Source organism: Tachysurus vachellii, chromosome 12 (genome assembly GCF_030014155.1).
Source record: "Tachysurus vachellii isolate PV-2020 chromosome 12, HZAU_Pvac_v1, whole genome shotgun sequence".
Lineage (NCBI taxonomy): Eukaryota > Metazoa > Chordata > Actinopteri > Siluriformes > Bagridae > Tachysurus > Tachysurus vachellii.
Genome location: NC_083471.1, coordinates 25957962 through 25972961, shown reverse-complemented (window position 1 = coordinate 25972961; position 15000 = coordinate 25957962). Strand labels below are relative to the sequence as shown.

At 44.5% G+C, this 15000-nt stretch overlaps 1 protein-coding gene across 1 annotated transcript in view; it reads left to right on the top strand.

The window, feature by feature from the left end:
• Positions 1-15000, top strand: part of hk2 (hexokinase 2) — a 42202-nt gene that overhangs the window by 22822 nt on the left and 4380 nt on the right. The window contains exons 11-14 of the mRNA XM_060882711.1: positions 6435-6583; positions 9132-9251; positions 12127-12222; positions 13292-13391. Coding sequence (XP_060738694.1) covers positions 6435-6583; positions 9132-9251; positions 12127-12222; positions 13292-13391 — 465 coding nt within the window. The remainder of the gene's footprint in view (positions 1-6434; positions 6584-9131; positions 9252-12126; positions 12223-13291; positions 13392-15000) is intronic.

The window sequence follows — 15000 nt, the reverse complement described above, 5'->3', positions numbered from 1 at the left end:
CGTCCTGGCTGTAGTTGTTTGTTCTCAGACTGGAGTTAAGATTCACAGAAACCTGGAGAACTCTAGAGGTTCGTGTCCGTGTCTCGGGTAACTCTACACCTCTACACCTAGCCGGGGTCTGAGAAGAAAATCCGAAGCTCGTCCCGGTGTCGGTTACAGCTTTGCAAAAAGAGGATGTTTAAAACATTAAAGGAGAGCAGCATGAACACCTTTCTAGTTTTTCCCTTCTCGCTGTGGTTCATCTCATGCTGCGCTTCCACAAAGGCTTCAGAATGAACACAGGTCTGTCTCTAACGCAACAGATAATGAGTGTTCTCCTGTGGAGGAAGTCCAAAGTCGAGGACAAATACGGTTTATTGAGCGTTTTCTATCTATGTGTGTGTGAGAGAGAGAGAGAGAGAGGTGTTTCTCACCTCGGATTGATCACTTGCAGTGCTGAGACACGTTACTAATAATCCCTGCGTCCGATTCTCGGCATGGATCGGATCTTGCACGTCGCATCACGGCGATCCAATACATCTCCAACTACCGATTTTTTGTTTAATCACTTTCACACTGGAGTGAATAGGCTCCGCCCCCCTGCGTCACTCAAGGTCATTAACGATCATAAGAGAATAATGCAGTTTAAAATCATGGTCATGAAACTCTGCTCTGAAGCTCTGCTCAGGAACCGAACAGTGCGTGAACACCTCGTATCAGGACATAGCCGAACATCACCGCACAAAAACGAATGTTATGGGGGGAAGGGGGAAACACGACACACGGACAAACAAAGCCGTGAAAGCTAACAGAACCTGCACGGGTGTAGACACACAGACCTGAACTTGTTTCAAAGCAGATGTGAAACCGTGAGACGAGCCCTTATTTAAAGCGGTGCTAATTTATCCGATCATGACCGTTGATACACAAATATGGAAATCACAATCGGCTTCATTCGCCGAGCGCGCTCGCACACACAAGGGATTAGCACGTTCGCCTCACACCTCCAGGGTCGGGGTTCGATTCCCGCCTCCACCTTGTGTGTGTGGAGTTTGCATGTTCTCCCCGTGCCTCGGGGGTTTCCTCCGGGTACTCCGGTTTCCTCCCCCGGTCCAAAGACATGCATGGTAGGTTGATTGGCATCTCTGGAAAAATTGTCCCTAGTGTGTGATTGCGTGAGTGAATGAGTGTGTGTGTGTGTGCCCTGAGATGGGTTGGCACTCCGTCCAGGGTGTATCCTGCCTTGATGCCCGATGACGCCTGAGGCACAGGCTCCCCGTGACCCGAGGTAGTTCGGATAAGCGGTAGAAGATGAATGAATGAATGAATGAATAATATACAAAGGTGAAGTTGAGTTCTTTATGGATGTGCCAATAGAAATAAGAACGCTGCAGCAGGGTTTAGGATCGTACAATGTGAAACATCACAGGGCTGTCAAGTGTCACGCATTGAGAGTGACAGTCACGCATGTCGGTCTTTTGTCACATTCTCCCGTCACACATCGGATTTCTCACGCAGAAAAACTTTTTGACTATTTATCATATATTTAATAAGCCGCAGCGCCCAAAATGTATCAGTCCGCACCGCTGTCTCTATGGAACCGGGCAGGAACCAAGCGCGTCTCCTCTGGAGCTCTTAGTCGAGCCTGACACTTATCAGCCAATCAAAAAAAGAGGCTACACAATAGCCAATCAGAAAACAGCACTATTTTATATGGGTAAGAAAAAAACATATTCATTAGAGAGGGTATTGTCTCTGGACGGGACATTGTCCTCAATCATGACCCTAAAAATGTCTGGGCTTGTGCTGAACTGTTTTATACGGGAGCAACATTACACATGATAAAGGAGTCCAAAAAGGCAACAAACACAATAAACACCACCAGTGATAATCTCTCTCTCTCTCTCTCTCTCCCTCTCTCTCCTTCTCTCTCACACACACATTCACACACACTCTCACACACTCACATACACACACATTAGTAAATGGATTTGTTTAAAATGTGGTCAGTGATCCTGGTGAAACACAGTTTGTGTTTTTTTGTTTTTTTGTTTTTTTTTTGTGGGTGGTGGTGGGGGGTTGGTGTCTGGGGCCACGGTGGTGTTTGCTGGGGGGTTGGAAATGTCACTCTTGCCTGTCTTCAAAACTTGAGAGCCCTGCATCAGCGTTAGTGATCCACTACATTCTACTCCAAATGGCTCGTCTTTGTGAACATCTCCACTTCCTGGACACGTTTATTGAGGAAGATACAGATGCTCTTAATGTTAAAAATAAAAACGTCTGCGGATGCGAGTCGATTCTGAGGTGACTCTCTGGACCAGTGCTCTCTGGACCAGTTGGCATGTGAAGGGAACTTTCAACACAAGCCACGTGTTTATCCATTCATCAGTAATAAGACTTTTATTCTCCTTCTCTGTCGATGACTCATACTGCCAGAACTCGGTAAGAGTCTGAGGCACATCGAGACACTCTGCTTTTACAGTGGCTTCACCTCCAGCCATGCCTGCAGCTCTAAACATGAAAAGAAGGTGCACGGTTGAAGGAAAAAGGCTGCATTCAAAAGAAGGAAGAAAGACGAGTGCATCAGTGTGCGATGGGGTCAGAAAGGAAGAGACAAGAGAGAGAAGAACTTTCAGATGAATGAGAGAGAGCAAAAAATTAAGAACTGCAGGAGCAGACGTGAAACTTTTAAAATGTCCTGAAAGAAAAAAGGTTACGATGCGGCAGACTGGAGCACAAACGTTCTGAAATAAACACTTTACGTCTCTAATCCAGGAGCAGAGAAGTAGAGCGAAGGTTAGAGAGAGATGGTTCTGTATTCTGTTCAAAAAGACTCGGAGAAGAGAGGAATGGTGAATGGAAGAAAGGAACGAAGGGAAGAAAGAAGGTAAGGAAGGAAGGAATAAAGAAAGGAAGAATGGATTGATGGAAGGAAGGAAGAAAATGGGACAGGGGAAGGAAGGAAGGAAGGAAGGAAGGAAGGAAGGAAGAGAAAAAAGAATGAAAAAAGGGAAGAAAGGACCAAAGGGTAGAAAGGAAGGAAGGAAGGAAGGAAGGAACAAAGGGAAGAAAGAAGGTAAGGAAGGAAGGAAGAGAAAAAAGAATGAAAAAAGGGAAGAAAGGACCAAAGGGTAGAAAGAAGGTAAGGAAAGAAGGAAGGAAGGGAAGAAAGGACCAAAGGGAAGAAAGAAGGTAAGGAAGGAAGGAAGGAAGGAAGAAAGAGGAAAAAAGAATGAAAAAAGGGAAGAAAGGACCAAAGGGTAGAAAGAAGGGAAGGAAGGAAGGAAGGAAGAGAAAAAAGAATGAAAAAAGGGAAGAAAGGACCAAAGGGTAGAAAGAAGGGAAGGAAGGAAGGAAGAGAAAAAAGAATGAAAAAAGGGAAGAAAGGACCAAAGGGAAGGAAGGAAGGAATAAAGAAAGGAAGAATGGATTGATGGAAGGAAGGAAGAAAATGGGACAGGGGAAGGAAGGAAGGAAGGAAGGAAGGAAGGAAGGAAGAGAAAAAAGAATGAAAAAAGGGAAGAAAGGACCAAAGGGTAGAAAGGAAGGAAGGAAGGAAGGAAGGAAGAGAAAAAAGAATGAAAAAAGGGAAGAAAGGACCAAAGGGTAGAAAGGAAGGAAGGAAGGAACAAAGGGAAGAAAGAAGGTAAGGAAGGAAGGAAGGAAGGAAGGAAGAGAAAAAAGAATGAAAAAAGGGAAGAAAGGACCAAAGGGTAGAAAGAAGGTAAGGAAAGAAGGAAGGAAGGGAAGAAAGGACCGAAGGGAAGAAAGAAGGTAAGGAAGGAAGGAAGGAAGAGAAAAAAGAATGAAAAAAGGGAAGAAAGGACCAAAGGGTAGAAAGAAGGGAAGGAAGGAAGGAAGGAAGAGAAAAAAGAATGAAAAAAGGGAAGAAAGGACCAAAGGGTAGAAAGAAGGGAAGGAAGGAAGGAAGGAAGAGAAAAAAGAATGAAAATAGGGAAGAAAGGACCAAAGGGAAGGAAGGAAGGAAGGAAGGAAGGAAGGGAAGAAAGGACCAAAGGGAAGAAAGAAGGTAAGGAAGGAAGGAAGGAAGGAAGGAAGGGAAAAAAAGAATGAAAAAAGGGAAGAAAGGACCAAAGGGTAGAAAGAAGGTAAGGAAGGAAGGGAAGAAAGGACCAAAGGGAAGAAAGAAGGTAAGGAAGGAAGAGAAAAAAGAATGAAAAAAGGGAAGAAAGGACCAAAGGGTAGAAAGAAGGGAAGGAAGGAAGGAAGGAAGGAAGGAAGGAAGGAAGGAAGGAAGAGAAAAAAAAATGAAAAAGGGAAGAAAGGACCAAAGGGTAGAAAGAAGGTAAGGAAGGAAGGAATGAAGATAGGAACTAATGGAAGAAATGATGAAAGGGAAGAAAGAAGTTAAGGAAGGTAGGAAGAATGGAATGAAGTAAGGAAGGAAGAAAAGAAAGGGACAGGGTACGGAATGAAAGTGGAAGGAAAAAGGAAAAGAAACATGGGAAGGAAAAGTAAGAAGAAGAGACGGGCTTATAGAAGTAAGAAAAAGAGACAGTAGAGCTAAAGAAGGAAGGATGGAGGGAGAGATGAACGAATAGAGTACATACAGTATGCAGTAACACACAGCAGCTCACTCTCCCAATGGGCGTGGCCTGATATTCTAATGAGCAAGTTTGATTGACATTAGAATTACCATTATACAGTGTTGGCTCTCACTTCATCACAACTAAATGTGTGCAAACCTTCAGCAGCACACGGCGTCCTGAAACACGACTGTTAACGCGGTGTGTTGGAGGAGAAAGCTGCAGCTCCTGGGGTAGTGTGTGTTGTGGAAAAGCAGAACTTTGAGACATGAGTTCATTTTTTTCGACACGCCTGTTGCGTTACCGTCTTCGCTCTGAGAGAGCAGCGTGTGCGTGGGCAGAATGTCACAGTGTCCAGCTCCGAGTGATGATTTCTTTGACTGGCAGAGTTTAATGTGAACATGAACATTAACGCATAAATGTGTTTCATTAAAAATCTCAAAGTGTAGAAGAATCACTGAGTCGTCCATCACCGGCCCGGGAGTTTGATCTAATTCACTTTCTTTTGGGATGAGTGTGTTTTCTTTAGAGCTGTCCTTGTGTTTTTATTCGCCTTTCAAAGCTTTGAGTTTTGCTGAAACTCACAGCCTGTGAAATAAATTTTATCTGAAGCTTGTGAAATCTCCGACCTGCTCAGTGAAGCACTTTCTGTGCTTCGAAACTATGGGGGTTTGCCTCAAAAATCTGATCCAAGGATTTGATTCCTGAAGCCACGCCTCCTTGACAAGGACTTACGGAAACAGAGACCATGCCTCCTTGTCGAGGACTTTTGGATACAGAGGACACACCTCCTTGACATTGACTGTCAGGTACAGAGGACACGCCTCCTTGACATTGACTGTCAGGTACAGAGGACACGCCTCCTTGACATTGACTGTCAGGTACAGAGGACACGCCTCCTTGACATTGACTGTCATGTACAGAGGACACGTCTCCTTGACATTGACTGTCAGGTACAGAGGACACGCCTCCTTGACATTGACTGTCAGGTACAGAGGACACGCCTCCTTGACATTGACTGTCATGTACAGAGGACACGTCTCCTTGACATTGACTGTCAGGTACAGAGGACATGCCTCCTTGACATTGACTGTCAGGTACAGAGGACACGCCTTCTTGACATTGACTGTCAGGTACAGAGTCCACGCCTTCTTGACGAGGACCGTCTGGTACAGAGGACATGCCTTCTTGACGAGGACCGTCTGGTACAGAGGGCACGCCTTCTTGACGAGGACTGTCTGGTACAGGCCACACCTCCTTTACTGAGACGGATAGATATAGAGGCTATGCTCAGTATAAATGAGAAGAGTCTACACCTTCTTTCACTGAAGACTGAAATCAAGAGCAGACAGGCCACGCCTGATGGGCATAGAGTCCAGACCCAACTTCTTCAATTACAGAGACCATGCCCCATTTTCTGGAGCTGATGGGTGTAGAGGCCACGCCCATCGTCTTCTTTAAATCTGCAGATACAGATAATCTGCCTCCTTTATTGGTACTGGCAAAAACATAAGCCACACCTCCTTTACTGTGACTGACACAGAGACCACATTCACATCCTTCACTGAAACAAACAGGCAAGAGGCCACACCTCTTTCACTGGGATTGAAAGGCTCATAGGCCACACCCACGTCCTTGATAGCACCTGACAGGTAAAGAGGCCACGCCTTTTTGACATTGTCATTGGAAATGGCAGGTGCAGATTTCATCCCTGAACAAACCGCGACTTACGGACAAGATGGCACCGCCCACCTTTACCGGGACTGACTGATATTGAGACCATGTCTTTCCTTTTCACTAAACCAGTGGTGGTGTTTATTTATTTAGTTAAATGAATTTGTGTGTGTGTGTGTGTGTGTGTGAGACGGAGAGAGAGAATACTAAATCTGTTTTCTCTATATTCCTTAGAGCATGGAGATTTCCTGGCACTGGATCTCGGTGGGACGAACTTCCGTGTGCTGCTGGTTCGAGTGCGCAGCGGGAAACGGCGCAGTGTAGAGATGCACAACAAGATTTACACCATCTCACAGGACATCATGCAGGGCACGGGGGAAGAGGTACGGCTCACTTCTTCTTATAAACTTACAACCTTCTAACAACATGCAAATAAATACACAGAAACGGACGGGAGAAAGTCTGGTGAGGACCACAAAGACCGCGGGGGCCGCAAAGACCGCGGGGGCCGCAAAGACCGTGCGAAACGTTAAAGGACAGAAAAATAACTCCTGCGTTTAGCACTTAGGAGCGATTAATTAATTACAGAGCATGATAACGAGGCATAAATCATAAATCTGTGTGTCCTGAATGTATGAGGCAAAGAGATCCAGTCCAGGACACACACTGTTCACAGGACACACACTGTTCACAGGACATACACTGTTCACAGGACACACACTGTTCACAGCTTGAAGTTCAATATATTGTCAAAATAATGTCCTTTCGTGACACTTTAGGTAATTGGTGATGTTTTTCTCTCCTAGTTTATACAGGGCCAGTTTTATAAAGACTGCACATGTCTTATAAAGAAAAGTTTGAGAAGACTGTTCCAGAGAAACTGTTTTAGGTTCCCTCCAGATATTTTAGTCTTTTCCTAATACACTTCACATGCGCATCTACAGAAGCAGGAAGTTTTTAAAGAAGTGCAGCCTCGGGCTTTTCTCCGCTCACCCTGGAGCTCATTACGAAAGCTTGCTGTGATTTCACGAAGTTAAACTTTTTCCAAATGTTTTTGACGTCCTGAGCGAGCGGGTTTACTAGTGGCGGCTCCGTGTTCTACGTGCTGGTGTGATTTCGGCGTGTACTTGATAAAGGTCAGGATGCTCTACAGAGTACAATCAGAGTGCTGAAGGACCTCCTGAACACTGTGCGCTTGCATAAAGTTCTCAGCAATCTCTCGGTTTGAAAATACACCATGGGCCAGTTTGAGCTCTCTCTCAGGCTCAGACGAGAGCTCTCATGCTCAAATTACACATGGAGTAGAGACAGGAGGCGTGAAGTGCTGCGGAAGAGCGCTCGTTTCCTTCTCCATCTTTATTAAGCCCCTGTGCGTAAGGTCTCAGGACGAGTCGCTCGCGTCAGATGGAACCGAGGCCACTGCAGCATAGAGTACGAAGTCGTTCTTTACCGTCAGCGCTCCGATAATCGGCAACATGAGATGAAACTTGATTGATTTGAGAGTTCAGTAAAGTGAAATGTTGAGAGGCTTGAAGACCTAAAGCCCCGAGGATGAGAGGAGGACGGGCTGTTAATTACATTCTTTTACCGGGATTATTTATGTTCAATTCCACTTTTGTCAACAAGGTGGTGGAGTTCTCCAGTGGTGTTCTGACTGTGTTCGTCTTGTAAAATTCCACTCCCACTGAAATAGTTGCTACATTAGAGTTTGTGATATGGTCAAGGCAAATGAGGCAGAGATTCTGAGGCAAATGAGGAAGCGATTCTGAGGCAAATGAAAGTTACGTGACGTGACATACGGCTAAGTACGGTGACCCGTACTCAGAACTTGTTCTCTGCATTTAACCCATCCAAAGTGCACACACACACAGCAGTGAACACACACACACCGTGAACACACACCCGGAGCAGTGGGCAGCCTTCCATGAGGAAGCGATTCTGAGTCAAATGAGGCAGCGTTTCTGAGACAAATGAGGCAGCAATTCTGAGGCAAATGAGGCAGCAATTCTGAGGCAAATGAGACAGCGATTCTGCTTTCACAAATGTACGTTTTTACAAAAGTTAAAATCTGAAAGCTTATCAGATGAAGATGAAAAGGCAGAAGGGAAGACCGATTCATTGGGTCACCAATAACAAAAAATGTATGACTCGATGTGTACTAGCTAGCTAACTGATTTTCAGTGGGTGTGGCTTCTTCAGGATTGATTTCCGCTAGCAGAGCAAAAAAATCCTTCTATTATTATACGTGTACTGTGTCTATAATGACACTTATCTGTTGTTAATTTCTTATTTCTAGAACCGGTGTGTAAAAGCAGTCTCACCCTCGCTATCGTGTGTTTGTCCTGCGATTAGCTACGGCGGATGTTCAGAATAACCCCGCTCTCTGTGCGACGTCGCTTAATTAGTTCTGACCACAAAAAAGTGACTAGAGCTTGAAACCCTGAGAGAAATTTTCTTGATTTTTTTTTTCCCCTCATGATGGCTTCACTGACACTGGAGAAACCTTCTGTACGCGTTAAATAAACGTCTCCTCGCGCAACACTTCAGTTGCGATTCTGAATTAACGTTTAACCTTCTGACCAATCAGAATCTAGAACCCTACAGCGTCGTGGCGCGAAAGATAGATAGGTCTGGTTCTAAACTCTGATTGGCTGAGCTGTGTTTGAAGGTGTGGTCAGTCTGTCGATATCTGCACTGACTGTGATGCTAATCTTGTTTTTTTTTTTTTACGTTGCTTAGCAACCAAAGCTTATTGCCGGCTGTGTTCTTTAGAAAGACAAGGGTTTACCGCGGATATTATTACTTTTACTGTTGTTGAAAGCTGGATTTTTGTTGTTATTTAATTAAAACGGTAAACAGATGAAAACTTGTGTTCATTTGTTTTGTTAGACGCGAACTCAAAGCGCTGACGTAATAAGTGTGTTTCCACAGCTGTTTGATCACATCGTCCACTGCATCGCTGACTTCCTGGAGTACATGGGAATGAAGGGTGCATCGTTACCTCTGGGATTCACCTTCTCTTTTCCCTGCCATCAAGCTGGATTGAACAAGGTATACACACACACACACACACACACACACACACCTAAAACAAGATATTATCCTATGTCCAAACATGTAGTGTTGTTCATATTAGCATATTCATACACACTCCAGTGCCTGTTTGTTTGTCCAGCTAATGTTCTTTAAAAGGTTTCCATGCTGAGATTAACGGAGAATTAACAACCCATGATGATATTCTAACCGCTAAACCCCATGTCAAATACGAAGCCTATGAGATTTTTATTTAAGGAAACAAAAATATATAATAGAGGTCGTGTGCGCATGTTCTTCAGGGTTCCTCACTGATATTCTGTTACGTTAATATTTATGGCTTTTCTTCACCTTGACACTTGATCTCGTGCCACTGGTTTTTATTTACCCGACTTGTTTTACCTCACAGTGGCCCAAAGCACAACTCTGGTCAGAGATAACAACAAATAGCATTAGATTCCAAATGCAAAATTATTCCAGCCTCGCTTCCTGGGCATTTTGTTAACCTGCTTGTGTGTGAGATAATCAGCTGGCCAAGTAACCAGAGGGTAGCCAAGTGCTAAATTACTTCTGTTCCCCTAAGCAAGGGGATTATTTAGAGAAAAAGGACTTATTGTGTTGTCAAAGGGCAAAAAAGGGCAATGTGTTGGACTCCACAGATTAAATGTTTCTCAAATGCAATCCATCATCCAAGAAATCCTGCGCAGGGTCATGTAATGAAACTAGAGGTGTGGGGTAACGAATTACATTTACTTCCTTACATTTACTTGAGTACATTTTTTGGGTAACTTGTACTTTTTGAGTATAATTAAAGATGCGTACTTTTACTCTTACTCAAGTAGATTTTTAGCAGAAAAACGTTACTTTTACTTCGCTACAATCGACCGGCGTTCCTCCGTTACTCAAACGGTGATAAATATTTAATAAATAATAATTAGTTTATATGACGTCTCGCGAGACGTCGGAGAGGCTGCTGCGTGAGAGTATGCTGCGCATCTCCTGCTGAAGTTTAGCGCACCTTTAGTTGGAAGATGATGGCTGAAGCAGAGGAAGACGTTTGCGCTTTATCAAAGGCAGATCACCCTCAAATTAATTCTATATTTTCACTCCAAGATATAAAAAATAATAGCTTTATAATAATGCGATGCATTCTGTGTGCACCAAAACAAACAGACATCGCAGCTTACAAGAATTCCAGCTCCAACCTAAAAAAAACACGTAGCGGTAAGTGTCAAAATTATGCCTTAAGCTACTTATGATTTAAGTGATTCCCTTGTTGACTCCTTGACTCTCTCCAATAAATATAAGTTTTTATTTGTCACATCTACATTACAGCACTGTGAAAGTCTTTTCTTTACATATACCAACTTCGGAGGTTGGGGTCAGAGCTCAGAGGCAGCTATGATACAGCACACTGGAGCAGAGAGGGTTAAAGGCCTTGCTTAAGGGCCCGACAGTGGCAGCTTATCAATGCTGGGGCTTTAACCCTTAGCCTCTGATCAACAACCCAGAACCTTAACCGCTTCACCCACCATTGCCCCATTTTTACAATTTTTTTGCAACCATTTTAACTTCAGTCTGAAGAGTTAAGTGCGTCTCACATTTCTCAAAGGACTCCTTAAACGAATTGACTCTTTTAACTCCTTTTTTGGAGATACTTTTTTAAGCAAACTCTATGACTATGATCCATGTGATTCCCTACTTGACTCTTTGATTCTCTGAAAGGAGTCTTTGGTTAAAGTGACTTTTTCTAACCCCACACTGTAACTACAGTATGATTCATCTCATCACCTACCTGACTCCTTGACTCCTTGGTTGAAGTGACCGTTGTTGAGCTGTAGCTGCAGTTTAAGCAGTTCTCTTCTTGACTCTTTGACTTTCTGAAACGATTCTTTATTTAGAGTGACAGCCTTGCTTGCAGAATGTAGGAACAAGTCAAACGATTCTCTTTTTAAACCGCTTGCCTCAGACTATCACTGAGGTGATTCACTCCTTGCTTTGAAGTGACTCCTTGACAGGGACCTGGAGGGCATTTAATCTGTGTGAGTCCCTGTGTGTATGTGTGAGTATGTGTGAGTCCATCTGTGTATGTGTGAGTCCATGTGTGTATGTGTGAGTCTGTTTGAGTCTGTGTGTATGTGTGAGTTTGTGTGTATGTGTGAGTCCGTGTGTGTATGTGTGCGTCTGTGTGTATGTGTGAGTCCCTCTGTGTATGTGTGAGTCTGTTTGAGTCTGTGTGTATGTGTGAGTCCCTCTGTGTATGTGTGAGTCTGTTTGAGTCTGTGTGTATGTGTGAGTTTGTGTGTATGTGTGAGTCCGTGTGTGTATGTGTGAGTCTGTGTGAGTCAGGGACCTGTAGGACAGGGACAGGGACAGGGACCATGTGTGACAGGGACCTGTAGGACATTGAATCTAATTTAAAGCCAAAATTATGATCAGAACTGAGATCTGTTATACATCTGATGCTGTAAATTAACCTGAAGTTGACCGGAGAGACAGCGGCCATGCAGGTGGAACTGTGGGATGGCAGCAAGCATGTAAACGTTGTCCATTACTGAACTTCTTGTCTTTGCTTGTAAAGGTTTTTCTCTTTCTTGTTTTCCTGTTTTTCCCCAAACCGTTATTTTTTGTTGTAAATAAACCCTGGTCATGTGGTTTGAGAGCACGGCGAACACCGTCTGGATGCTGCTGAAGCAGCTGAGGAAGAGGAAAGTGAATAGATGGAGAAAAGATGGAGCAGAAAGCACTCGAGCATCAGGGAGAGGCCGATCTAATGGACTGGAAAGCACGAGCGTGCAATCATTCCGCCTGAGCTCTTACATTTCTGTGTGTGTGTGTGTGTGTGTGTGTGTGTTTTTCATACGTCATCATGTCCTCTCTTTCTGTGTTCCAGGGCATTTTGCTGAAGTGGACAAAGGGCTTTAAGGCCAGCGGCTGTGAAGGTGAAGACGTAGCGATGCTGCTCACAGACGCCATCCATCGCATGGAGGTCTGTCGTCCTGTCTGTCGTCCTGTCTGTTGTCCTGTCTGTTGTCCTGTCTGTTGTCCTGTCTGTTGTCCTGTCTGTCGTTCTGTCTGTTGTCCTGTCTGTTGTCCTGTCTGTTGTCCTGTCTGTTGTTCTGTCTGTTGTCCTTCACATCACATTCTCAAATGTTGAATTAAACCTGCTTCCTCTTCTCAAATCAACAAATCCACCAAGCTTTAAAACCACCTTAAATCACACACAAGCTTTACAAACAAACAAACAAACAAACAAACAAACAAACAAACAAAATGTCTTCAAATAGATCGGAATTAAAGACCTCTATTTGAAAAATGTAACAGGAATATAAGGTGCAAAAATTGCTTATTTGCATTAGACACACCTCTGTCCAGATCAGACACCCCTCTGTCCAGATCAGACACCCCTCTGTCCAGATCAGCTCAGATCAGACACCCCTCTGTCCAGATCAGCTCAGATCAGACACCCCTCTGTCCAGATCAGCTCAGATCAGACACCCCTCTGTCCAGATCAGCTCAGATCAGACACCCCTCTGTCCAGATCAGCTCAGATCAGACACCCCTCTGTCCAGATCAGCTCAGATCAGACACCCCTCTGTCCAGATCAGCTCAGATCAGACACCCCTCTGTCCAGATCAGCTCAGATCAGACACCCCTCTGTCCAGATCAGCTCAGATCAGACACCCCTCTGTCCAGATCAGCTCAGATCAGACACCCCTCTGTCCAGATCAGCTCAGATCAGACACCCCTCTGTCCAGATCAGCTCAGATCAGACACCCCTCTGTCCAGATAAGATTAGATCAGACACACCTGTGTCCAGATCAGATTAGATCAGACACCCCTCTTTTCAGATCAGATCAGACAACCCCTGTCCAGATCAGATTAGATCAGACACCTCTGACAAGATCAGATTAGATCAGACACCCCTCTGTCCAGATCAATATCAGACAGACTGATATTGTATATAAGTAGAATATAAAGTTGAAGATGTTGGTCTTCTCTAAGCTGATATCATACCATGATTCCTGTTTTTCTCTCTCGTCCTTTTTGTGTTTTAGGAGTTTGATCTGGACGTTGTTGCCGTGGTGAACGACACGGTGGGGACGATGATGTCGTGTGGATACGAGGACCCTCAGTGTGAAGTGGGGCTCATTGTAGGTGAGTCTGACTCTTGACTTTTGAAAGTCAGGGATGACACCAGCCTGGTTTGTGTGTGTCTTGTGTGTGTGTGTGTGTGTTCATCTGTCCCTGCCCCCGTGTGTGTCCATCTGTCCCCGCAGCTGTGTGTGTGTATGTCACCGCCCTGTGTGTGTATCTGTGCCCGTCCCTATGTGTGAGTCCCTGTGTGTGTGTCCCTGTGTGTGTATGTGTGAGTCTGTGTGTATGTGTGAGTCCATGTGTGTATGTGTGAGTCTGTGTGTATGTATGTGTGAGTCCCTGTGTGTATGTGTGAGTTTGTGTGTATGTGTGTCTGTGTGAGTCCATGTGTGTATGTGTGAGTCTGTGTGTATGTATGTGTGAGTCCCTGTGTGTATGTGTGAGTTTGTGTGTATGTGTGAGTCTGTGTGAGTCCCTGTGTGTATGTGTGAGTATGTGTGAGTCTGTGTGTATGTGTGAGTCCCTGTGTGTATGTGTGAGTCTGTTTGAGTCTGTGTGTATGTGTGAGTTTGTGTGTATGTGTGAGTCTGTGTGAGTCCCTGTGTGTATGTGTGAGTATGTGTGAGTCTGTGTGTATGTGTGAGTCCATGTGTGTATGTGTGAGTTTGTGTGTATGTGTGAGTCTGTGTGAGTCTCTGTGTGTATGTGTGAGTATGTGTGAGTCCATGTGTGTATGTGTGAGTCCATGTGTGTATGTGTGAGTCCATGTGTGTATGTGTGAGTCCATGTGTGTATGTGTGAGTCCATATGTGTATGTGTGAGTCCATGTGTGTATGTGTGAGTCTGTGTGTATGTGTGAGTCCATGTGTGTATGTGTGAGTCTGTGTGTATGTGTGAGTCCCTGTGTGTATGTGTGAGTCTGTTTGAGTCTGTGTGTGTGTGTGAGTCTGTGTGTATGTGTGAGTCCCTGTGTGTATGTGTGAGTCAGTTTGAGTCTGTGTGTATGTGTGAATCCCTGTGTGTATGTGTGATTCAGTTTGAGTCTGTGTGTATGTGTGAGTCTGTGTGTATGTGTGAGTCTGTGTGTATGTGTGAATCCCTGTGTGTATGTGTGAGTCTGTTTGAGTCTGTGTGTATGTGTGAGTCTGTGTGTATGTGCGAGTCCATGTGTGTATGTGTGAGTCTGTGTGTATGTGTGAGTCCCTGTGTGTATGTGTGTTTGTGTGTATGTGTGAGTCTGTGTGTGTATGTGTGAGTCTGTGTGAGTCTGTGTGTATGTGTGAGTCTGTGTGTATGTGCGAGTCCATGTGTGTATGTGTGAGTCCCTGTGTGTATGTGTGAGTCCCTGTGTGTATGTGTGAGTCCCTGTGTGTATGTGTGAGTCTGTTTGAGTCTGTGTGTATGTGTGAGTTTGTGTGTATGTGTGAGTTTGTGTGTATGTGTGAGTCTGTGTGTGTATGTGTGAGTCTGTGTGAGTCTGTTTGAGTAACCGTGTGTGTGTCATGGTATGAATTGATAAATGCAGGGTGGAGGGTTTCAGATGCTCTCATACATCTTTTTAATGTACATGATGCTGCTGAATCCTGGATGCTGATTGTTCCCATGGTGATAATTAGTGTTCTATAGCAGCAGCTCTTATAGTAGCCCAGGTTTATGTTTATACCATGTT